Genomic DNA, 24,835 nt, shown 5'->3' with positions numbered 1-24,835 from the left:
CAGGGCTACCCTGAAGCAAGGCAGAGCTGGAACAATGTTGTTTTATATCATCCAAGGGATGAAAGCTGATTCCTAAAGAGATTCTTGAAGTTTCTGAGGTGCCCTCTGTACTGAAGAATTGCAGAGCATTTGAACAACTTGCCTTTTCAGCACAGGGCACCAAAAAAAAAAATGGTACAGGTGGGAGTCAGAGGGCAGAATCACCAGCCAGAAACCCAAATTCTACAGTCCTGGGGGATATAAAAGCCTGGAAAAGCTCAGGAATCCTGATTTTGCAAACACCCCATGGTGATGCCTCCATGCAGGTCCATTGACAGCCCCAGGGCTGGGAGTGAGCAGCACTGTCCCAGCTGGATTTGCTGCTCCTGGAGCAGCTTTTGATAATCAGCATGGCTCTGCTGCCCAGCACTGCTCCTGCAAGGAAGGTGTGTCCCAGGAGCTGGGCTGGAGGCAGAGTGTCACCCCAGCCCAGCTGCCCTGCGGCCCTCAGGGTCCAGCATCCCTGGCTGTGCCAAAGGCCACGAACAAACTGCTCTCAGGAGGTCAAGTGGAACGTCGTCACTTTGCTACAGATTTATTTCCGTGTGAATTAATGAAACGGTACACACAATTCCAAAAAAAAAAAATAATCTTTTATAGGCCCATAATCCTTCTTTCACAGTACAACGCAACAGTAGAGGATTTAGTCAGTGTAAACAGAAGGTCCAATAGTGATCATCAGCTATCACAGATCAGCTGCACAAACACCATAGCTACGGGGTTAATGCCACTACCACACAAATTGACAGTACCAGTACAAATCATAATTTACCTACAATGCTTTTTCATGTGCAAAAACCATGAAAATTCAATTTACAGAAGAAGGGTACCTTCTCTAAATCTTTGTGGGGGCTATAAAGTGCCTCCTCAGGGCTGTCTTATCTATTTGGCAGAGGTCTCAGGTCCTGATTCTCCAAGGAACTCTTAACTCCACCTGCAGCACAAAGCATCAGGGCTCTGCCTCTGCACACCAGGCATTCCTGTGTGCTCTGCTGCAGCCCAGCACAGAAAATAATCAGCTGAGGATGAGTCCCATTCATTTATGAAATCATTCATTAATTTAAGCTTAGATTCATTCATTGACTAGGGCTCTTCAAAACAGTCCTGGTTATATTATATATAGATCATAAGGTCATACATATGGATCATAGAATCATCATTGGTGTCTTGGGGAGACCTTATGATGCTTGCATCCCAAATCATCTGTTCTGTTAGTGTTGAATACTGAGTTCTGCAGCTTTAAGACTGGTTCCAGGAGTAAAGGGGGAGAGAAGAGTGCAGAGTTTGTTATCAGAGACTGCACTTGCACCCCTGCATCCTTCCCACAGACTGTACTGTCTGCAGTGGACAGCAGGACAGAGCTCTCCCTTGCTCTTGGTTAGTTTTTCTGGCTACCTGGGGCAGAGAAGTTCCCTGGACTGTGTTTCTTCCTTTTTCTGGGAATTGTTCAAACCTGCTCTGGACTGAAAACCCAGAAGAGCACCAGGAGCTCACATCTGAGCCCAGGCCTGGGCTGGGCTGTGACATTTCCCAGCTCTGGAGGGACTGAGAACAGCCCTGAGTGAGCCAGGCTGCAACCCACGGAAGGGACTCTTCTGAATTTGTCATCTCTTCAGAGCAATGAGAGGTTTTGTTGCTTAGTATTGCCATTTTTTTTGCTGGGAAGTGCTTTGCCTGTTTATTTAACAGGCTTTTTTCCACTTCTCTCTGAGGAAATATTTCCCTGAACCAGTTGGGGGAGGGACTGCTTGAATCTGTTTCCTAGAGGGACCCCATTCAGAGGTTTCCTCCCAAATTTGCCCTAAACCAGGACATACTCTTAACTCCATCTGCAGCACAAAGCATCAGGGCTCTGCCTCTGCACACCAGGCATTCCTGTGTGCTCTGCTGCAGCCCAGCACAGAAAATAATCAGCTGAGGATGATTCCCATACCTTCATTAAATCACTCATTAATTTAAGCTTAGATTCGTTCATTGACTAAGGCTCTTCAAAACAGTCCTGGTTATATATGGATCAAAATGTAACTCATAAAATCATCATTGCTTACCTTTTTTTCCTTTCACGTACTAACTAAACTGTTACTTGTGTCAAAAGTTGGGGGTTATGGGTAATGTGTTGGCAAGATTACACTGAGTGGATAAATTTCTGAAGTCAAAGGGTCAGAGGAAGAGAGGAACGTTACCACAGCCATGGGAAAACATCAGCTTGTGGCCACCTTGCAGCAAGTTTTCACCTCAGCTGGGAATGCCTGGGAGGGAGCCCTGGGGCAGCAGAACTGTCCTGCACCTCCAGCTGCACCAACTCTGTAAATTGAATTCATAGTCAGGCTATACAGGAAAAAACAAGAGGTAGTTATTTATCATACCTCTTCAAAAAGGCAGAACGAACAAAAAACAAGATGTAGAAGTGATGCAGTAAACCTAAAATCAACAGGTTCCTACTTTTTTTTTCCTCCTTTTTTGTTTTTTTTTTTAAACACATGAAGTTAAGTTACAGACATCATATAAAATGCACACTCACTTTATGGAATTCCTGCATAGTAGGAAACAAAGGCCAGTGCTAATCCAACAGCTTTGTTAACAGCGGGATGCCATTTACAGGTGCAAGGAAGATGCCCCAAATATATCCAAATATAAACATTACCCCCCCTTCCAGGGAAGTCCTATGGCAACACTAACACATTTTGTTCAGAAGGAAAAAAAAAGCATTTTCTTGGGGATAAACTGCCAAAATAATTATTGTTTCACATCCATAAATTTAAGGCAATGTTACTTAGACCTGAGAAAATGAAAAAAAAAACAAAAAAAAAAAAACCAAAACCGTGTAGATTTATTTTCTCAACTATACAAATACACTTGAAACGTCAGGATTTTCTGTCTCCTCCAACTCTCAGGTGATGCTAGGGAAAACAGTTGTGGGGACACTGCTCTGAGGTCTCAGGGTCAGATCCTGAGAGATGCAGAGTTTGTTCCAAAGACAGCAAATGGGAGCTGTGAGTGCCCAGACTCACCTGGCTCTCTTTCATGTACTTTTATTTTAAATACCTCTGTTTAAGCCCTCTGGAGAGAGTTAACTCCCTCTCCAGAGAATGGGCCTGTAGTGCACCAGTAACCCTGAAAGGTTTGTATAGCAAAACCGTAGATAAAATAGACAATAAAATTACATACAGAAAATTTCCATGATTCCCCCTTTTCCAGAGAAAACAGATGTCAGGGTTAACAGTTTCACTGCACCTTTAGCCATTCCCATAATTACAGAATAAATCCTTGAACACTAGTGTGAATCGCAAATTGTTCTGTGCTCTTCCTTGAAAAATAAAAACGTAAATTAAAAACCAAAAATCAACTCACAAACATTTCTCCTTAAATGATAAGAGACACAAGAAAGGTCGGGTGGGGACTGCAGACACACAGCATGCTAAGGAGTTACCAAACAAAGTGCAATGGTTTCTGACTCTGGGAGGACGGACGGACAGACGGACGGCTCCCCTTCAGTACCTGGATGCCCCTGCAGAGCTCTGGAGGTACCGTGTGGATCTGCAGCCCTAAAGCTCGAGTTTGAGGTTGGCTGGGCTCCACAGCCCCAAGTGCAGCTGCAGCAGCTCTGCACACCTTGGCTACATCTGTGACTGCAGGGCAGGGATTCGCCGGCGCGAAGACACGGCCGCGTCCCAAACGTGAAATTCGGTTGCCAAAAGAGGATTTGATGGCTGGTTCTAGAAAGCTGCTTGAGCCACAGCTGAAAGATGGGCTCAGACCTAAAATCTGTGCACGCCTGGTGTAGTTTCTGTGGGATTGCCTCCTTCTCCTGAACACAACTACAGACACCAACCATCCCTCTCTCCTGCTCCCATCCGAGCAGCCGGACGCCGCAGCCCTCACTGTCAGCTTTGGCCGGGGTCTGCCATGAGCCCACTAAAGCAGGGCTTGGGCAGAGGGTCACTAAAAAGCAGAAAGTCTCCAGGTTCCCACAGTGAAACAAGTTTATCACCATCCACTGCCTGGCGAGAGGGTCTGTGGGCAGATTTTTTGCTGATATTTCAAACGTGACTATCCAAAGATCAGAGACCAAAAGAAACTCAACAATCCTCATCGCACTAGAAAGCAATTTCCACTGCTCACCAGCAACTCCCTACCCTCCTCTCCCAGGTTCAAAGGATGAACAGGGAGTCACAGCTCCTTTACTCACCCGCTGGGAACTAAACCCTTCATCAAATCACACATCAACGAAGCTCACTGTGTGCAAAAGACTCTTACGCTAAAACAGTTCCACCCTACATAGTGCAGTCAACACAGTTTTTAACTTAAATTTGCAGCTTGTTCTTTACAAGTGCTTGGCAGAGAATATTTATATTCTTTTGACACCATATAAATAATATTTATACAGCTTAGACATTTTGAGACATGCATTAGACTTTAGGTAGTACATACTTCTTGATCATATATGCAAATATTACTGTCAATCAAACCGAGCAACCTTAGGCTGGACCGTGTCTCGCGTTATCCAGGACGTTTGAGGGGGGCTCCGAGTCGTCCATGGGCAGGACCAGGCGCGTTCCCCGGATCACGAGTTCATGGTCCCCAAAAGCCAGCTCCCGGTCCAGGGCGTCCTCCGAGCTGTTCCCCACGAAGCGCCGGGCGGTGCCGCCGGACGCCGCCGGGTCGGTGCTCACCGTGGAGTCCCCGTACGTCAGGCTGATGTCCCCGTCGTTCAGAATGAGGTCGGAGTCGTCATCCTTCAGCTGCTCTTGATTCTGGGGAGCAAAGAGTTACAGTAATTTCATGACCATAAGGCGCATCTCTGGGAGCCGGCAAATTTCGCAACTTTGTACATTATATAAGGCGCACCAGACTATAGGGCGCACTTTTTTTTTGCAGCGAGGATCCGCCCCCAGCTCCCCCTGCATGGTTGCTGGCCGAGGCCCCACCTCACCCCGGCAGCTGCAGCCCCACGGCCCTGCCTCCACCCGGCTGCCACGGCCATGCTGTTTTCCCCCACGGCTCGCGGCTCACACTTCCCAGTTGGCAAATTTAAAAACTTTGTCCGTATATAAGGCATACCGGACTATAAGGCGCACTTCCAGGTTTGGGCCAAAATTTTAGTCAAAAGGGTGCGCCTTATAGTCATGAAATTACTGTAATTGCTGTTAAACTCTCCCAGAATGGCTGTGGTGAGGGTGACTGAGCAGTGACAGAGGCACCGAGTCGCAGGCTCTCCTGCACTGTGACCAGAACCAGACAGGCACACACACATGTCTGAGCCCAGGTGACTCACACCACGCAGAATTTCTCTGCACACTGCCTAAAAGGGCTCTCCCAGCTCTCTTCTTTCTGGTACCATAGCCAGGTACACAGGGAGTGCAGCACTGAGTGCCTTTGACTGGACCAAATACTCACTGCACTGCTGACCCATCACAGCCATCTCTGGTTTGTCAGGGAACCTGGTGCTGATACTGAGACAGGGCAAGAAGACTCCTGGCATGCACAGCTGCCACTGCAAGGGACCCCTGAGCACAGCAATCCTGGCTATCTTTCTGGTTGTGAGTGATGCAGGAAAAGGCTGCAGGAAAGGCTCAGCTGTAAGGCTGGAAGCAAGCAGGGATAGGGAATTGTGTGTCCTCCCAGCTGGGGATAGGGAAGGACAGCTGTGACAACTTCATTGAGCCAGTCACTGGGGAACCACCATGAATACACCACAAACCCCTTCATGGCCTAACAGCAGGCTGGAAAAGCAAAATGCTCATGGGAATTAGTTCATCCATCAGCCCCAATATCTGATTTCCCTCATGCTCCCAGAGCAGCATCCAAAAGATAAACATAAACACATCAAACCCACAACACTGTACAGAAAGGACACTGAAGGACTCACCTCGTACGCCTGTGGGCTCGTCAGGCACCGGGCAACAGGCCCACAGCAGCCTGGGAGTGTGGTGGTCAGTGGGGGACCACTGTGTGTCAGGAGAGGCTTTAGATAGCTACAGAGAGGGTTAAGGAAAAAAGAGGAACGGGGCCATGTCGGTGACAGGAGCACTAAAGGACTCATCATTGCGAGGAAATCACAGAAAGAAAAGAAACACCAATGTGTGGAAGCACAGAAGTTGTGATGGTGTGCAAGGAGAACACAGCCAAACAGCAGGACAGAGCAAGCTGTAAGCTCACAGCTGGCAAGATGCTCAGCAGCATTGCTTGTCCCATCACTCTGTGCCTCTCAGCCTAACAGTGCTCCTCCACTAATGCACAGCACAGCATCTGCAAGGGAGGAGAGGCACAGATCTACCAAGAGGGACTGCAAGTAAGAAAAACCCCATCCTTTCCAGCCCACCTGCCCCTGGGATTAAGGACCCCCAGGATTCCAATCTTGGAGAGCCCAGCTTTGAACGGAACTGCTGCTGCATTCTCACTGACAGAGGGTGGGAATTGTCACTTCTTGCAGTCACAGACACGAGCAGGTCCAAACCAAAACAGCAATGTCATGGGAAAGCAAACACTGGCTCCTCTGCTAAGCAGGGAACAAGTCATGGTGCCAGTGAGGGGTGTCTGGGCAGTGGGGTCTGACGCAGCACACACCGACTGCCACCCAAGGATACTTGTGGTCGAAGTTGTACCACATGCGGAAAAGCCAAGCGCTTTCAGCCTTCGTGCTCCTCCTCTCACTCTCTGGGACACCCTGTGGGAGAGCAAAACAGTAAAGAGGGGCAGGACAACATGCCATGACCTGGAGGAGGGACACTGGATTATCCCCAGGGGACACGAAGAGACACAGACTTTCCCACTGCCTCTTCAGAAGAAGCCTTTGGGTTGCCGTGTGTATAAGGACATTCACACCACAGCAGGCTGCATTTAGCAGTATTCAACTGCCTCAGGGAGGGGGTATCACAGCACAGAGAACTATTTTGCTGCTAGAGCCTTCCAGTGTCTGGCCCCACGGTTTAAAGTGCCTCAGAGCCAGCAGCTGCACCCAGACATCACATTTAATAGTGACTGACAGATCCAACCTCCATCAGATCTCGCTTGACACTGCTGCATGCAAGTAATTGTGTGTTATGGGAACTCCAGGCTTCCTTTTAGTCAGACAAAAAGGTATAAAACTGTTTGGAGTGGACTATGAATACAATTACATATTTCACAGAAATCCAGCTTACAGATTTATGGCCCTGAACTGCCTGTTTGATGCCTTCTCTCCAGGAGGTGAACTGCCCAATAAATGGCTCTGAATAAAATGGATCTCCAAGGTGCAGAATCCACACTGAAACCAAGGAGAGCCACAGCCACAGCATGACCAGGCTGCAGACATGTGAATGAGACAGCTGGAACTACCAGGCAGGAAAACTCCCAGGGCTTTAGGGCTCCAATACTGATCTCAGTGTGGTCAGTGGTTCCAGGGCTGCCACATAACTACCCACAGGAAAAGGGGGTAAGCAGGGGCTGAGGGCACCCATGGGTAAAAGTGGGGCAGAAGATGCTACATAAAATGATTCAGTAAATGGTGTTTCTGTACTGCCCTGGACACTGGGATGAGGCACAGCCTCCATGTCCTGCTCACTTTGGGATTTATCTCAAACCCAGCAAGGGAAAGACTGAATCCACTGCAGCAGCAACGTGGACTGACTAAACAGGCCAGTATTGCTTCTGTGCCCTTCTTTCCAGCTGAGTCAAAACAAGGCTCGTGAAAACCAGAGAGCACAGAGAAGCTGTGACTCCCACTGACTGCAAACTCTTTCACAGGGGGAGCTAAAAGCTCCTGCAGCTGGAAGGAAGCAGAGCACAGACAGCCATTCACAGGATGAGGACACAACCCCTGCAGGTTGTAACCACACTCACCACGTTCTCCTGATCCGCATCCACACCGACCCTGTGAGGAGAGAAGCAGCAGAGTCACACACAGAGCGCCAGGGCTGGGATCTGGGCAAGGACAGGATCTCTCTCTGCCCCCTGAAAGCCGAGCTGAGAGCACCAGGGGAGGGAGCCCGGCACTGACCTGATGTTGAGGCAGGAGAGCATGGCCGTGGTGCCCCCGCCGAACACCCACACGGTGAAGAAGACGATGAGCAGGGTGGTGCTGAACATCATCTGCCGCGCGTACGTGGCTGTGTCACGGATGGCCAGAGCGAAGGCCATGGCTCCACGCAGCCCTGAGGGACAGCAGAGCACAGGAGCTGTGTCAGCCCCAAGCACAGCCCACCCCATGGCCAGCCTCCCTCCTGGGGTTCACACCCTGCTGCCCCTCTGCTGGCACATCCACCTCCAGGGGAGAGCAGGGATGATTTGGTTACTCCTCTTTCTGAGCCCAGAAAGGCAAACCCTCCTCCTGCCCCGTGCCATGCCCTTGAAGCAGGACAGGAGGAGCTCATTGCTACATCTGAGTCCCTTCCTGCCCAGCCTCCATAACAGATTCAGAGTTGAATAAGGAATATTTCCAGGCTCTCAGGGGCAAGGATGTGCCAATGGGCCACATGGTCAGAGGCAGGATGCAGTAACGTACCAGCAAACATCATCATGTGCTGCAAATTCGTTCCAATCTTATTTCTTCTCCCCAAATTCAGTAAAAACGACAATGGGTAAATATTGGCAGCTCTTCCTAAGAAGATAGCAAGCTGTATTTGCACGTTAAGGAAATTGCTCTTCCTGTATCTCCCACCTGCACATAGAGCCAGTTTCTATTGCCCAGAGGAAACTGGGAGCTGCAGAAATGCCGGTGTTCTGGTTGCAAAGAAAATAACCCAGCCCTGAGTGCTACAGCACTGTGAGAAGAGCAGGCTACTGCCTCACTGAAACACAGCACACACGGCATTCAGGAATATCACATAAGCACAAACAAACAAGGGTAATGATGAAAGGACATGTTAGACAAGTGAGAGAAGAGAAAAATCACTGTTTCCCACAGCATGCTCTCTGCTGCCAGGTCCATTTTGCACCCCAAGAACTATTTGTCTTCTGTGAAGCTCAAGTTATCACAGCTATGACAACCCCTCTGACATTCCCCAGCATGCCACACTTCACAGCTGGGTTTGAAGCCTTAAGCCAAGTCCCATTCCCAAAGATTATTCAGCAAAATGAAAGCAGCAGCCGTTGAGAAGGAAAAAAAAAAATCTAATACTCTTTCTGTTTTCATAGCCTGCGAGATACAAGAATCACCAGCCCCTTCATATTGCTTTTTATCTTTGAAGCTGTGTCTTTTAATACCAGCACCCAGATGGCAAAAATAATCTTGGAGCCAGTATTCAGCACAGCCTTGAATAATATAGAAAATGCTTCCAGCTTTTATGTTCTTTCCCGAACATCACAATTTGCATAAGAGCCGTATTTCACGATCTCTCTCATGAATGAGCCATTTCATCAGTGAGATAGCCAGTTCCCACTGAAGAGGCACAGCACAAAATTCCAACATAACAGCCCAAATGGCATTTCTCTGCTCTGCACCCCTTCTGCCCCACTGCCACCCCACAAAAGCTGATGAGGGAAATTCAGTTGAGCCTGCTGCAAACCCACAGACCAGCACTGGCAGAAACGTTTTGTTTACCAGTATAAACTTGCATCAGTGATGGTAAAGGGTGAAAATAATTCTGCACATTTAAGTGGTTTCCCTGAGATGTGAAAAAAATTCCTTCAAAATTCTTGTTTTTCTGAGACATACCAGGACTCTTGTTCCCCTTAGCATCAGCCTGCAGAACAGGAAATCCTTTCTCATGACATCATTCAGAGGCATCTACTGTAGCTCTAACTGTTTGTGCTGTTTGACCAAAAAAAGGCTTTTTTTCAGGGTTAACCAAGTGCACCAGCAGAGAAAAGAGGAAATAAACAGCTAGACCAGGCAGCCCCCCTTTGCAAAGCCCCTCCTGGTGCCACATGACAATGCCTGGCATTGGCACCACGGTCACACTGAATGATGAGTCCCTGTAGCAGCTGATTCAGATGCCCACAAGAGGAGAGAAGACAGGGGAAAAAAACCAACCAGAAAAGCTGGGAAAAGAATCTCTGTCTTCTTAAAATAACCAGCAAAAGCACCACTACATGGCAGAAATCCCCTTTTAAAAATAAAGCTAGACTGATTGAAAAAAACAACAAACCCACTCATTTGAATGAAAAACACAAACTGGGAATGAGGCACCTCTCCCTTTTTTTCTGTCTCATAAATTGGGCTCCAAAGGATACAAAGGCCCCCACCACAAAGGTAGGGTTAAAGACATGGTTCTGGAAGGTGAACAGTGCAAGTCCCATGTAGGAGAAGATGAAGTTTTCTGCCAAGAAATTCAGAAGCTCAAACAACTGAAAGAGAAAAACAAATTAGAAGTGAGTTAGATATAATATAGATTTAACAAGAAAAGCATGTTAGCCCATCCATCATGCAATAAATACTTGTGCAGAAGCAACCCTAGTGAAATGCAGCTGTAAGATTCTGGCTAGAGAAAAAGAAAAAATATTGAATTTGAAATTCAAAGAGGTTGAAGGGGTCTGAGGAGTTCTCACCTGCTTAGTTCTGTGTTGGGACTCTGTAGATAAGTTGTTATAGGTATAATGGGCCTGTGTGATCCCACAGAAGAGCACAGCCACGACACCTGGGGAGCAGAGCATCACATTAGACTCCTGGTCAGGAAAAGGGAGCCAAGCTGCACCCCAGGCCTGTAGGGAACTTAATGCAGTAACCCCAGAACCAAGAATCATCAAACTTCTGCAAGCAGAAGGAGAGCCCAGGCTGCAATCAATACTGAGAGAAGCAGAACTCCATGGCCCCATCATCCCTGCAGGTCTCCACCCCAGAGGCAGGGCTGTGCTGGAGCTTGCCTGTAAAGCCACACGCTTCAGCCAGCAGGAACGTGCTCCAGGACATCAAGAAGAACAAGCCAGTCTCCAGCAACGGGAACTCCCGCAGTTTGGTGAACTTGGTGACGTTGCAGATGGTTAAGGACAGTTTGGAGAGACTGCAGGCTAACAGCAAATCAAATGCAATTGTTTATCACAGCTACACAATCCACCCCTAAAAAGACTATGGCACTGTCCTTCGTTAATTTAGGGGAAAAAAAATTAACATCTGGGTGAAATGCAGTGCAGCAAAAAAATAAATACGCCGTTATGCAAACTCTTGGGGAAAAAAACAAACAGTGAAAAGGATATTAAAGCTGTCACTACTCCAGTAGCTGCTCCCATTGCAAAAGATCCACTGAATATCCCCAGGAAGATCCCGATGGACTTGAACATCGCTGTGACATCAAACGTGTGGCTGTTGTCACCCGCTGGCTGATACGCAACTATTGAGCTGGAAGAGGAGGGAAAGCACAAAAACAAAACTGCTTAGTCTGGAGGGAGAGGCACTTCACAGTGCTCCACGAGCCTTGCAAAGTGCTACAACTGCTGCAAACACTGAGCCTGAGGAGCCAGGGAGACACAAGACACTGCAATCCCCTGGGATCACAGCGTGCAGTGGCTGCACAGCCTCCCTGTCCTGGGGAGTTTGGGATCAGCCACCCCACCCAGGCCTGGATGTGCAGCTACTCCTGGACATTAGAGAGCAGGGGACCAAAGCCTGTGCCTCCTGTGACACGGGGGATTTATGGAGGTATTTGGTGTTTATGGTGGGATTTGGGGGGGTTGGCACCAGCTCTCTGTAATGCCAGGTGCTGTGGGACCACAGAGCATTCAAGCAGGAAAACTCCATTTCTCCACTGAGGCAGCTGATGTGAACATCCCCTGGAGAGCTGTAACTGCTCCTATTCTGCCACATTAAACATGCACTACATTTGGTTTGCACTGCTCTGAGCTCCAAAGTGCAATACCACAGGGCAGCCAAGGCAGACAGTGCCATGCACAGCAGCAATACCATTCTCTGCAGCCACCAGACCTCAACAGACCTTTGTGATGAGATGGCAAACAGGTCTGCACTGCTGATCCCATCTCTCAATCTGCTCCCTCCTAACTCTTGATGAGCTGAGCCTTGCATTAGTCATTCCATTGTTCTACCTGGAAAGGCTGAGATACGGGGGGCCTTATCCAGCTCCTAAATCCCATTTATCGACTCCTTACACCACTTTCCTTGATGTAAACTTATGGAAAACATTAACTTCCTAGTTAGCAATCCCTTGGCTTACTCTGTTACAACTCCTGGATGTGAACTTTAAACGTTTGCTGTTTAATCTGCTGAGATCAGACACTGCCTTGCACACACATCTTGCAGCTTTCTTCCCTAACTGTACAACAACATTTTTCTGCAAAACAAATTACAAACCTCCCTTTTCCAACATACCACAGGTAATTTCCCTTGCTAAACTCCCCTGCTTTTAATACAACTCATTTTTCTGCACTGCCTTTTACACTGCAAGCTGCAGATTTCTCTGTGATTTAATTCCTTTCATCAATTCCATCTTATACTTCTCATTCACCAACATGCTCTTATTGTGGGTTTTCAGGTTTCATTTTTTTTAAAATCCAGACAGGTTTCACTTCCCCTCCATAACTAACTCTTTGAATGTTGGTTTTGTATTTTAACCTCTTACAGTTTTCCTTCTGGTTTTGTTTTTTGCATTGCCAATAAGACATTATTGCCAGTTGCCCTTTATTTCCCCTGTTGCTGCCCATGGGGCTTCCTGTGGTGTTTAATCCCTGTGAATTCTCCCTTTGGAAGCAGCAGGTAGAGATCTTGCAGCTGCATTTACCCCTCTGCTCCCAAACTGCAGCTCTGGCACCTCACTGCCCACCAGCTTTCAGTTCTGGTTTCAATTCCTCGTCATCCTGCACCAAGTTCCTGCTGCCAAGCCACGCCAGGCCAAGATGGGAACAGAAAGGCACAGATCCTGCTCCTTAAACACGGGAGAAAATTTGCCCAGGGCAGAAAGTAGGCAGCAGAGGAGCCTTGGGGCACCCAGATTAGGCTCCCCACTCAGGAGCCCAGCTCTGCATCCTCCCATGCCTGCAGTGCTGGGGCAAAATAAAACAACTGCTGAGTGAACTCAGAGCTACTGCCTTGGTGCAAATTATCCTGTTTTGGGGAGGGGGTGGGCTGAGCTCAGCTTATGGAGAGAGGAAAGCAGGAAATCAGAGCAACAGCTACAGAGCTGTCACTGAAGCAGAGCAAGAGGCAAATCACGGTAGGCAGTGCTGTCACCCACACGTGCAGAGATCACCACGAATTCCACGACTCTGACACTGAATCCACCCACTCCCACCCAGGACCTGCCAGCACAGGCTGGAAGACCCCATCCCCTCCTCACTCATGATCACTTCTGAAACACAATCTGGCTGTGCAGCGTTTCCTCTCGCACCAGCACTGACACATCCAGCAAAAAAGCCAGAGTTAGCAATACAAAGAGTTCCAGAAACCTCAACAGAAACACTCAATTCAGTAAATACAACACACAGCTCACAGTGTGTTACTTGCTGCCTCCAGTGAAACCCACACATCCAGCATGCTGGAGTGACAAGTATTCCAGAAATATTTTCTCCATTAGTCTTAGCTATATGTTAAGCTGTCACCATTGCAGGTATTATATCTCACTGAACAAATTCCCATGATGGCAACACAGTGAAAACCCAGATAAAATACGTCCTGCATGCAAAGGACATAAAATATTAAAGAATATAAAACATTCTTTAGAAAGGCAGCAAGTTTCCTATGTTCAGTCAAGGCCATTAATACCAGCTGTAAGAACATTAACTCCTTGAAGTGGGGAGAAAAAGGAAACAGCTGCTTCACCAGCTATTTCCACCTAAACAAAAGCAGGGAGTTGTGGGTGGGAAGCAATGCAGGTAGGAGCAAAGCCATTAGCAAGGGATTTCAGTGGGATCTTGTGGCTGAAAAGCAGACCTGGTGCTTTTCCAGTTTCAGAGGGACATTAAAAGTTTCCTATGGATGGGAAAACCATCCATCATGCAGGGGGAAGCTGTAAGGGCAATCCATAATCCCAAGCAGCAGTAAGCAATGAAGACACGCATCAGAATGTCACTACAGCTTTTTGGGACACTTAAGAAGCTCTTGCAAACACCCATGTTCCTATTCTACAGGGGCAAGGCCGAGGGGCTCCCCCAGCTCCTGACATGGAACACACAAAACAATTCTGAATAAAAACAGAGGACACTTACGAAGACAGCACTATGGCAACGGCATCATTGAGGACGCTCTCGCCAAAGAGAAGGGCATACAGCTCAACATCGACCTGGAGTTCATGGAATATGGCAAGGACAGTCACTGACAAATAGAAAAATAGAGAGACATTCAAAAAGGTGCTGTTATTCCGATGTAATCAAAGACTAAAGGTCCTTTTTAGAAAGCTGCCTTCCTGCACATCTGTGCCGCTGCTGTGATGGTGCCAGCTGCCCCCCGTGCTCTCTTTGACAGTCTTCCTTCTGCTCTTTCAGAATTGGATTTGATTCATCATTTCCCTCCTCCTTTTTACTGAAACACATCTTGGCCTATTGAATCTTTTGCAGGCAGACATAAACAAACTCTGCTCTGAGCTTCCCAGGGTCTGAGCTCATGGGCTGGGCCACGGTACCCAGCTGGCATGAGCCACCCAGCTGTAGGGATGCTGCTAGCTCAGAGCATCAGGGAGAGCCTTCCTCCACCTCCAGAAGGCCAGAAGGATCAGGCTTGTCCAGGATGGTGACTGCCCTTTCTTTCCATCCCTGATACTCTGAGAGAAATCCCTGGATTGAACACATTCTAAGTGCCAGCACAGACACGACGTTTCAGACCTGACTGGAAATAGCCCGGCATCGGCTCAAACCCCAAGTGGGGATTTCTGTGATTTACAGCCACATGGCAGAGATCAGAGTCCCCTCAAGCTCTTCTGTGATCCAGCAGCTCCAAGAAGATAATGGAAAGCAGCAGGTTTCGCACATCAGCCTTGCAGAAACATCACAACATCCAAGGCAAGCAAGATGGAACACACGGGGCACAGTTCAGGCTGAGGGCTGAGCCAATTCCAACCAACTTCTTTGAGTCTTTTCAAACAGCACTCAGGACACACTGAGGGGCTTTTAACCCATTTATGCACAGGGAAATGCTCCATTTCTACCTGTGAAATCTTCTTGTTTCTATTTCAAGCCCAAAGAAGGGACGCGACACTGACAGCTCATTTGCAGCATTTTTAAGCATTAGAAGATTTTCAGCCCTGCTCAGCAAAGGGCAGGAGCAGAGAGTCCTTTCTGTGGCCTTGTATTTTTACATGAAATGAGAGCATGCAAGTAAACAGCTACCACGTACAAGCCATCATGAACTAACTTCAATTTAGTTGGACAAGGCATGTTTTTCACAGTTTTGATTTATAAAGTGCATCAGTAAACCAAGGTGTCACTACAGTCCTCAGTACTGATCATTAAGGTGTCTCATTAATCTAATTTCAATTAGATTAGCCCCTGTTGAAATCCAACCAAACTGGAAGCAGGAGAAAATAGCTAAACTAACTAAAACTATCAACCAAGCCCTCCCACATTACACATCTTGCTCTGCAACAGCTGCTAGCACAGGGTGACAGAGACACAATGCCAAACCCCAGCAAAGACAGGAGGGAGGCTGCCTAGGACTTCACTGCAAACAAGGATTCAGGGAAGCAGAGGTTTGGAAGTGGTATTACACATAACTGAAGAAAATTAAAAGGCACAGAGACAAATCTGACCTCTAAGAATGTTACAAATAAATTAAGCTTCAAAATTCAGAAGGAGGGAACTCATAGGGGTTTCAGACTTTCTTCCCCTCTGCCCCACATCCCAAACCAGGCCAAAATGTAGGGAAAGCAGGTACCATACCTGGGTCAGTGGCTGACACAATGGCCCCAAACAGGAGGCAGTCAGTGAAGTAGAAATCTCCCCCGAGCTGCCCAGTGACTTTCATCAGCGCCACGCAGCCGTACATGACAGAGCTGGGGATCAGAACAGGCAGTTACACATCTCTGCAGTGCATTGAAACTACATTCTCAGGGGCTTGGTCTCCCTGAATTTACCAGATTAAAGCTATCCAAATGCCAGAACACCAAAGAACTGCATGGGATGCACTGAGCCTGGTGAAACCCTAGGGCGATGATCTTGGAGGTGAATGCTGGACCACACTCACCAAAGCACCCTCTGAACTGCAGCACAAACATGGTGCCAGCAGGGCTGGGACCAGAACTCCTCCAGGAGCACAACATGGCTAAAGAAAAGCAGCAGCCAGGCTTACAGGGTCTCACAATCACTTTACAGTGCTGCACATTAACACAGTTCAGTGAAGTCACCTTGGACTGACTCTGAAATGGCCAAAACTTTCAGTGAGGAGCAGATAATGCAGATGCTGAGTTTGCTTGAATCCACTGGACTCCATGGAAAACACCCTATGTCAGCCTGTGTGTTACTATCCAGAGTGGGAACCATCCAGCAGCCTCTGCACTGAGGGATAAACATTCTGAAACACTTCTGTGCTCACTAGACACCCACCTTTATGATCTTGCCCTCTACTCTTGTGCCTCAAGTTTATGAGGGCTTATGCTTTGAATAATTTGAAGTTGCTGATTTATCAAGACAATTTTCTCTGAAGTGTGAAACCTCCCTTGCCATGAATAACTATTCTCATGGGATGCTCAGCTGCTGAGAGAGCACTTCGTAATTAGACAGCAGCCACCCTGTCCATGCAGCACAAGTTTGCACAGCATTATTTGCTGCTGCTGAGCAGCAGTAGCAGAGCCTGTGTGACCTCAGGATTGGAATTAGCAGCCTCACCTCCAGGCTCAGAGCACTTCTCCCAAGCACAGCTCAAACCCTTGAGGAACAACCAGCCCAGCTCCATCTACTCACCCAATCACCAGGCAGGAAATGGCAGTGCCAAGGAAAGCATATGCCAGGATGGATCCCAAGTTTCTGAAGAAATGCCTCTAGCAGGAGAAAAAAAAAAACAAAAACTGAATTATATTTTGCTAACAATTTATTTCAAGCCTGCACAGGCACCCACAGTGTCCACAGCACCTTGGACCCAGCTCAGACACCATGAGCTGGACAGGCACAGGGTGGCCAGTTCAGCCTAGTGCCAGACCAGCAGTTAATAAAGCATTAAAAACATGAATGTACCGTTTTCTCACACCTGGGCATTGAAGAAGGTGCTATTCCAAGTCCTGGGAACTGATTTCCTAACCCAGCAGCATTCCTCCTTCCTTCTCCCACGAGCTAAACTGCATCATTCTCCTCTCCTTCCAAGTCAGCATTTCAGAGAGCTGCTGCTTTCTAAAACCTTCCCACACTCCCATGTGCTTGGAAAGCTGGGATGGCCTGGCTGACCCCAAAAACCCCTGCTGGAAACGATTGAAGTGGCTGACCCTTCCTGGGGCAGAGGGGCAGTCAAGAATGACAGGAGCACTCTCAGCTCTGCCTCCCACAATCCCACATTTGCTGGGTAAAACCATACGCACCCCCACAGCCTCAGCCTGCTGAGCAAGCATTAAAGCCCTCACAAGTATTAAAAATTCTCTGGAGGCAGAGGAAACTAAAAACATCGGCACTGTAAAGGCACGTACCCTTTTCAAGCTGTAGCCTGCATAAAATATAATGGGAGGAAGCAAAATGTTGAAGAATACTTCAGGATCAAAAGTCACCTGTTAAAAAAGAAAAGAAAAAAAAAGTGAAATGATTTGTTAAAATTTTGCAAGACAAAACACAAATAAGAAAGTAATACATGGAGGAAGCCCTGTACCCTCAGCATGTGAATCTTGTTGGGTCAATGCTGAGGATGTGTCTGGGATCTTCTGGAGACAAATCCCAGCGTCCAAACAGCTTAAAATAAGATGAGCTACAACCAGAGTTTCATTACATTATGTTTAATGTATAAATTGCTGCTCATCACAATCACAAGTTAAATAAACCAAAATAAAAACACTTAAAGCAGGAGATCCAGGACTCATCTCCACGGAGGGAGTGGAGAAGCACTGTCACCTCTCCAGTCCCTGCCTCCCTTACCTTTCTCAGCATCTCATTATCCTGGACATTGTTGAGCTCATGGGCACTGATTTCCCCCTTCAGGGTGTACTCGTAGAACTTGCCACTGACGTTCACCAGCAGCGTGGCAGGGCTGGTCTGCACCTGGCAGCTCAGGGTGACGTTGTTGACGTCGCTGGGGACGTGGATGCCGTAGCGCAGGACCACCCCAACCAGGACACCTGGGGAGGGACACAGGTCTGTGACACAAACCACAGCAAAGCCCCAGAAAGATCCCTCTGAGCATGGATGCAGCACCAGGATCCTGACCCCTGCTCAGCTCTGAGCACAACCACAACCCAGTAATTGCCTGTGTGAATTGAACCATCCTTGTCCCCTGTGAGCCAGGCCATGCTCATGGGGAGTTTCCAACACAGCCATGGACAATCCTGCAGGATTTGAACCACCCAGCCAGCAGTCAGACCCTCACTCCAGGGCAACCAACATAGATCTAGGCACGCTGGGTTTTTTAAGGTGCTGCTCACACGTGTCCCTTGCACCCTGAAACCTGACACAGATACATTAAACTCTTCATTTTGGCAGGGATTAACGATGATAGCCAGCAACCACCCTGAACACTCTGAGGCTGGCAAGTATCCTTCCTAAGGTGCTGCAGCACCATACAGCCTTCTCCTAGCCCTCCCTGTTTTTATAAAACCCCATTTTGAAATATAAACATAGAAATATATGAAACTGTTTCCCAGTCCAGGCTGACCACCCAGATCTACTCCTTGCCTCTGCAAACTTCAGCTCTGCACCACAAGCAGCAGCCCCAGGGCAACCCCCATGAGGTAACTCTGCCTCCAGCTCAGCTGGTAACTAGGGGTATTTTGGGGTTAATTTGCAAGTCAGCAATTTATAAGGCATTTTTCTTTTGTTGTCTGAGGTCTCAAACCCAGATTCAAGTGTGCTGAGTGCTCTCCTGGCAGAGTGTTTTGACATCTGCAGGCTGGGGAAGAGGGGTGTCCCACAAGACACCTTTCCACGTAGCCTTCAGCACAAAAGGGTTTGGAAACTCCTGGATTAAGGCAGCCCTGAGCCGCCACAGAAATCCTGGATCTTAACCCCATCTCTGAACCACACATTTATGAAAAGCTTTCAGACACGTGGGAACTAAACACAGACCGCAAGGCTCTGGAGGCTTCTCCATTTGCCTCCCAGGACGCTCCTGTTCCTTACTGCTGCCTTAATTAAAGCCTTGCTCTGTGCTTTCCTACAGGCAGGGCACAGCCCTGACTCTTGGGAACACCCAATTCTTCCCTGCCACCCCCTCTCTGGGAGCAGAGCCTGGGCAGGACAACGTGGGGTCACAGCTCATCCTGCACCTCTGCTGATGAACTTGCTGATCTCAAGTTCCTGATCTGTGTAATGGTTTGAAAGCAAAATCAGTGAGACTCCAAATCAGAAATACAATTTAATAGGGAAAAAAAAAAGAGAAAAATAAAATGCATGCAATAGTACAAAAGAAAAACTACTGACAGAGCCAGAATATAACCTGACACCCAGCTAGTTAGGGTGGTGGTAGCAGTCCAGGTGTAGTGCTCTTGTTGAAATAGTGATTCTGTAGAAAGGTCTGGTAGCTCTTGTCCTCTGGAAACCAGTGGGTAAGGGCTGCTTTGGTGTTCCAAATCCCAGTTTTTATCCAGGTAGGAAATGTTTGGCTCCTCCCCCTGGCTGGAGCATCTCCCAATGGATGATGGAATTTTATCAGTCATGCAGTGGAACTCAATGGCCATTACCAGGAGAGATCTTCTGGAGTTAGGATGAGTGGTGGGAAAGATAAAGAACACTGCCCCACCTGGTTTCAGCAGATGCTGACAGAATATATACTTTGGACACATCTTTACATTGTAACCTAGGATAATCTGCCGCCCACTTTCTGACTTCTCCTCCCTGGCAACAATTTTTCCAGGGCAAGATTTGCTATTTTTCCCTACAGTGAAAAGTCCCCACCTCCTGTCTCGGGGGTGCCACACACAGCAGGGCCACCAGAGCACGCACCCAGGCCACCAGCACAGGCAGAGGAGCTGGCTGCACACACAGTCAGCACTGCTGACCCAGAAGGGCTCAGCTCAGGGACTGGACAGCCCCAAACTCTGGTCTAACACAGCACTTTGCAGCACAGGTGGGCTAAAAGGCTACAGATGCTTTTAAGCCATGCACCATCACATGCTCACCACTCTGGGTTTTATGTGCCCTGAATCACCCCAGAAGTCACAGAAGAGTTCCTCTGGGCACAGCCAGGCACTGTCAGCTCCAGAAGGAGAGTTCATGGCAGCCACACTGTGCAGAGCACTGAGGGCTGCTTTTACACCACTATCACCTAGAGGGGACACCATAAGGAATTCCTGAGCTTACTCTTCTGCCAGCCTCTGCTCCTGTGATCTTCCAGTGCTCCACAAATAAAAGGACAGAATGAAAGCAAGTATGTCAAGCACATCACGATGCCACAGCATGTATTAATTAACAGGAGCATGTGGCAGTGGCTGCATGGCACCACAGCAGTGGGACAAAACACCCCTTTTTCCCTTTCACCCAGAAGATGACAATCCTGGAGGTACCATGGAAAGGAAACAACCAAAACCCTTCACTGGGATAAAAGGAGTTTCAAAGGGTTATTTACATCTGCTTATGGCTATTAAGGTACACCACACTTGGCAGCCCTCCAGAACTATCTGGGGTGACTTTAAAAAATTTCTTCTTAAAAAAAAAATATTTCAGAGGTTCATGCCCTTGCTCAGATGGAAAGAAACCCACCCAGCAACCCCTTTAACACCCAGGCTAAGCACTGAGAGATGAGAGGCCCCACAGGAGGAAGGAGGGACAGACAAAGGAGTCACTGCTGTGAATTCAGAAGGGATCCTGACTCACCCTCCACTCTTAATCCCTGTCCCAAAGCAGTGCTACATCTGATAGCACCCCTGCTCCTCTGCCATCTCCTTATCCAGGCAGCTGTTCCTGGCCTCCTGTGCCAGCCAAGCTCCAGACAGGGCCAAATTCCCATTCTGGCCAGGAATGGGGAAAGGGAAAAGGGACAGATAACCCTACAGTATCTGCCAAGGACCCCTGTTTGGGAGTCCCAAAATCAGACCTTTTGTCTTGCTCAGTAATAGGCTGCCTGGGAGGCTGCCAGGTGGGGAAAGACACCCATGTGCAGAAACACCACTGCACAAATTGCTCTGGGTCCTGAGTGTGACCCTGCCAGCAGCCCTGACACAGAAACACTGTCAGAGTTACTGCAGGGAAAGCACCCTGCTGCTCTGCTGGAAAGCAGTTATTCCACCAACATTAAATGGCCCCACCAGCAGCCCCTCCTGCCCCAAGGTGGGTCTGATCAACTGTCCCTATCCAACCATGCTCATGGGAGGCACTTGGGACAAACCTGCCATGGTTTTCCAGACACCAAGCCCAAGGAGCTCAGGCTCCCTGGACCAAGCCCAGGGGACCCTGCAGGTGCTCCTGGTTCTGACAGGCTCTTAGGAAATGGTTCAGACTCTCCTGGCACTCACAGGGCTGCCCCAGCAGCAACCTGTGAGCCAGTATCGACATGCTTTTGCTGCCAGAAGTTTTACAAAACTGAGCCCTGGGAGGGAGCTGAGCTGAGCTGAGGGAGCCCAACACTGAGGAAGCTGCCAGCTGAAAGCTGCAAGGAGTTGAGAAGCTGAAGGCAAAGCCGGCAAATTAATTGAGTTCTTTTATGCAAAGTGCAAGAGATTATTTTCATTGCATTTCTCCTGACTTCATTAAAAAGAACAGAAGCCCATGGGCTTTTTTTTAAGGTGCTGTTGAACATTTCCGAGGTAATGTTTTAAATGGAGACTAATATATTACCAAACCCAGCACTTAACAACAATGGAAGCAGACTGGAACCCCAGGCGAGCATTAATCTGGACACCAAAAGGAAAGAAAAATGTAACAGCTGAAGACATCCTGACAACAAGCAGTTTAGACACACACAATCCAGGGGCCAAGTGGGAACAAGTACAAGGAAACTAAACTTCTAGAGAAGGTCCTGCACATCCATCAGACTCTGAGAAGAACTGAAACAAAATTGTTCAATAAATCATCCTAAATGCTGAGCACCTCAGATGTGAGAACCTCATTTTAAACACTGAAATTAAGCTTAAGGGCTACTAAGCAGCTATTGTCTGTCAAATATAAAATTACTCCAGCTGGTGTCCAGCTCCTGAACATCAGCTCTGAGCTGACAGTGTGATTTGGATAGAAATCCACCTGGAGCAAGAGCTTATAACTTACAATAAAAACAAAGACAACAAGGAAATGGATGTGTTTTGCCAAAAGAGATATATACAAAAGTTTTGACTTAGTTGTTGGGCTTTTTAAACAGAAAAGGACAAGTTTTTGCAAATTGCTTCTCTTGTTCAGATTTCAGTGTCTGTTTTGCAGCCTCTTCCACGTTTTCAGTGAACTTCCTTGGAACTAAAAGCATCGCAGGGAGCCAGGAACCAGAGTGATACCTCCTTTTAAGTTGTCACAGTAAAACAACAGCATGTCACCACTCTGTGGGAATTGCACATCCCTTTTCCTAAAGCACCTGCCACTACCTCAGAAGCAAATGTCAAAAGCCTTGATACCAATGAAAACTTGGGATTTTCTGCATGATCAGACAGGTGACATTACTGATTTCACCAGCAGCTCTCTAAGCACAGTCTGCAGGAGAGCAGACAGAAAAGGTGCATTTTATGGAACAGCAGGAGACTGAAACAACCCAGGTTGTGCTCTGAGAATAAAGTGAGCACTCAGGTAGGTCAGGGAGAGAGGATAAGCAAGAGGAAGAAATGTCCAGAAGAAAAACAAGGTTAAGGGCAAGTGTGAAAACACGAAAGGAATAGAAAGTTGCATGTCAGGAGCTCTGGGGCAGCAGGAGAGAGAAGACCTTCCATGCTGGAAGCATGTCCTCCCACAGCACAGCTCCTGTCCCAGGAGGTGACCATCCCACCCTGGGCAGGAGCCAGAAACACCTGAACCCCCCTGAGCAGTGGCTGGAAGGAATCTGAAAACGCAGAGCAGTTTGTTGTGCCCCTGAAAAAGCAGACCAGGATTTGGTGCCTGTGGGCTGACGTGAGTTTCTCCACCCTTCATTTGGAAGGACACTTCCAATTAACTGAAACGTGGGATCACAAAAGCCAGTGGCCCAAACAGGTCAAGTCACAGCCTTCAGATCAAAGCTTTCTGCTGGGCGGGAGATCCAGCCTCGCCTGACTCTGTGTGGTCACACATCACCCTCAGCCAGCAAGGGCCACACACACAGAGGACAGACACTAACTACAGCACGCAGCAGGAGCTGCCTCCTCAATTCTAAATTCAACAAATCTTCCCTAGATACAGATCCACGGCCGCATTAATCACTTCCCCAGCACACCTCCCAGTCCTACTTTGGCTGAACACAAAGTCATGCCAGATAACCCAGGGAAAGCCACATACGACCCCCACACACCCTGGTTCAGGTCACTTGTCACCTCAGTAAATCACAGGTCACCATTAAAACCCAAATGTCCACTGACCCACAGCTGTGGGAATACACAGGGGGCTCCCCTCTGAGAGCTCCTGTCCCAGCAGGAGGAGGAACTCTAAAGGCTCTGCATGCGCTTGTGCACAGTCCCCAGGCAGCAGGATAGAAGTCTGCTGGCTCTGCAGGTCCCTGAGCATGGCAAAGGGTGGGAGAATCCCCCAAACGGCCTCTCCACTCTTCCTGGGCAGCTTCTGGAAATCTGGATGCTCTAAACACACGTTGGAAACACAGCCTCTGGTCCCAGCACGTGGGATCACAGAATCACAGAATGGTTTGGGTCAGAAGGAGACCTTGATGATCATCCAGTTCCAAGCCCCCCTGCCATGGGCAGGGACACCTTCCACTAGACCAGGTTGTTCAGAACCATCCAGCCTGGGATGCAAAGCTCCTGAGCAGTGCAACAACTGGTCTGTGCTGCCCCAAGTCCCCACTCTCAGCCCTGGAACAGGTAAGAGGGACCTGCCAGTGCTTGGTGACGTGGTAGCCCATGACCCTGCCAGCTTCACCCTGTGAGGCCGTCTGGAAAAACCCAACCAGTTCCTCACTGCCAGAGATTTGGGAGTAACTCTGCCCTGGAGAGCCCTCCATATCTAGGGGTTGGAAAACAACCAACCCTCCCTCCAGCAACACCCAGATAAGGCTCAGCACGGGACCCAGCCGGACGGGGCTGTCCCGGTGACACAGCCGCGTCCAGCTGCACCCACGGGAGGATGAATCGTGTCCCCCCGTACCCCCGGAGCCCTGCACACACCAACCCAGCCCTGCGCAGCCCCTCGGCCAGGGGCTCCAGGCACTGACCGACACAAGGATGCGCTGCTGGCCCGCTGCTGCTGCCACGGGAGTGGGAGCTCGGTACCCGCCCAGCCCCGCAGCTGGCCCAGCGCACGGCCGGGACCGGCCGGGACGGGGCTCCCACAGCTCCCGCACGGTTCCCAAGGAAGGGACGCCGCTCACCGTAGATCATGGCCAGCCCGGTCTCGTGGAGGAAGCGAGCGCGGCGGTGCTTGAAGAGCCAGATGGTGAGGATGGTGAGGGTGAGCAGCAGGATGAAAACCAGCAGGTTGGCGCTGTCCTGACGGTGACTCTCCTCCGCCGCCTTCTCGGACACGATCTCCTCGTCCAGCGCCCCGGGACGCGCCGCCGCCACCTCGGCGCCCGCCGCGCCCCGCGCCCACAGCCCCGCGGCCGCCGCCAGCACCGGCCCCGGCCCCGCCATCGCCCCGGCCCCGGCACCGGCCCGGCCCCGCCGCCACCAGGAAGCGGCTCTGGGCGCAGGCGCCGGGGGCGGGAACAGCGCGGGGAGCCCGGATAGGGACGGGCCGGCGGCGGAGCGGGGAA

General features: G+C 49.0%; 1 protein-coding gene across 1 annotated transcript; it reads right to left on the bottom strand.

Annotated features, from left to right (window-relative positions):
- Positions 1 to 550: 550 nt before the first annotated feature.
- SLC9A6 (solute carrier family 9 member A6) lies at positions 551 to 24,729 on the bottom strand. The gene is made up of 16 exons (XM_033072433.1): positions 24,452 to 24,729; positions 17,947 to 18,146; positions 17,508 to 17,585; positions 16,795 to 16,871; positions 15,775 to 15,887; positions 14,110 to 14,215; positions 11,152 to 11,293; positions 10,822 to 10,927; positions 10,507 to 10,595; positions 10,192 to 10,305; positions 8,522 to 8,633; positions 8,018 to 8,171; positions 7,861 to 7,891; positions 6,627 to 6,706; positions 5,909 to 6,014; positions 551 to 4,793 (listed from the first exon to the last, which is right to left on the bottom strand). Exons 1-16 carry the CDS (start codon positions 24,711 to 24,713, stop codon positions 4,518 to 4,520), a joined length of 2,046 nt encoding a protein of 681 aa, XP_032928324.1. The 5' UTR covers positions 24,714 to 24,729; the 3' UTR covers positions 551 to 4,517.
- Between the last annotated feature and the right edge of the window lie 106 nt (positions 24,730 to 24,835).

This window comes from Catharus ustulatus, chromosome 14 (genome assembly GCF_009819885.2).
Source record: "Catharus ustulatus isolate bCatUst1 chromosome 14, bCatUst1.pri.v2, whole genome shotgun sequence".
Classification (NCBI taxonomy): Eukaryota; Metazoa; Chordata; class Aves; order Passeriformes; family Turdidae; genus Catharus; species Catharus ustulatus.
The sequence above is the reverse complement of the archived record's forward strand: the minus strand, read 5'-3'. Positions and strand labels throughout refer to the sequence as shown.

Excerpts from the sequence above, each read along its gene's own strand:
- SLC9A6 (XM_033072433.1), bottom strand. The coding sequence starts at position 24,713 with ATGGCGGGGCCGGGGCCGGTGCTGGCGGCGGCCGCGGGGCTGTGGGCG. Across the intron at positions 10,928-11,151 it reads CTGGAGTAGTGACAGCTTTA|GTCACCAAGTTCACCAAACT; the intron begins ATATCCTTTTCA and ends ACCATCTGCAAC. Across the intron at positions 8,172-8,521 it reads GCACATGATGATGTTTGCTG|GGCTGCGTGGAGCCATGGCC; the intron begins GTACGTTACTGC and ends GCTGTCCCTCAG.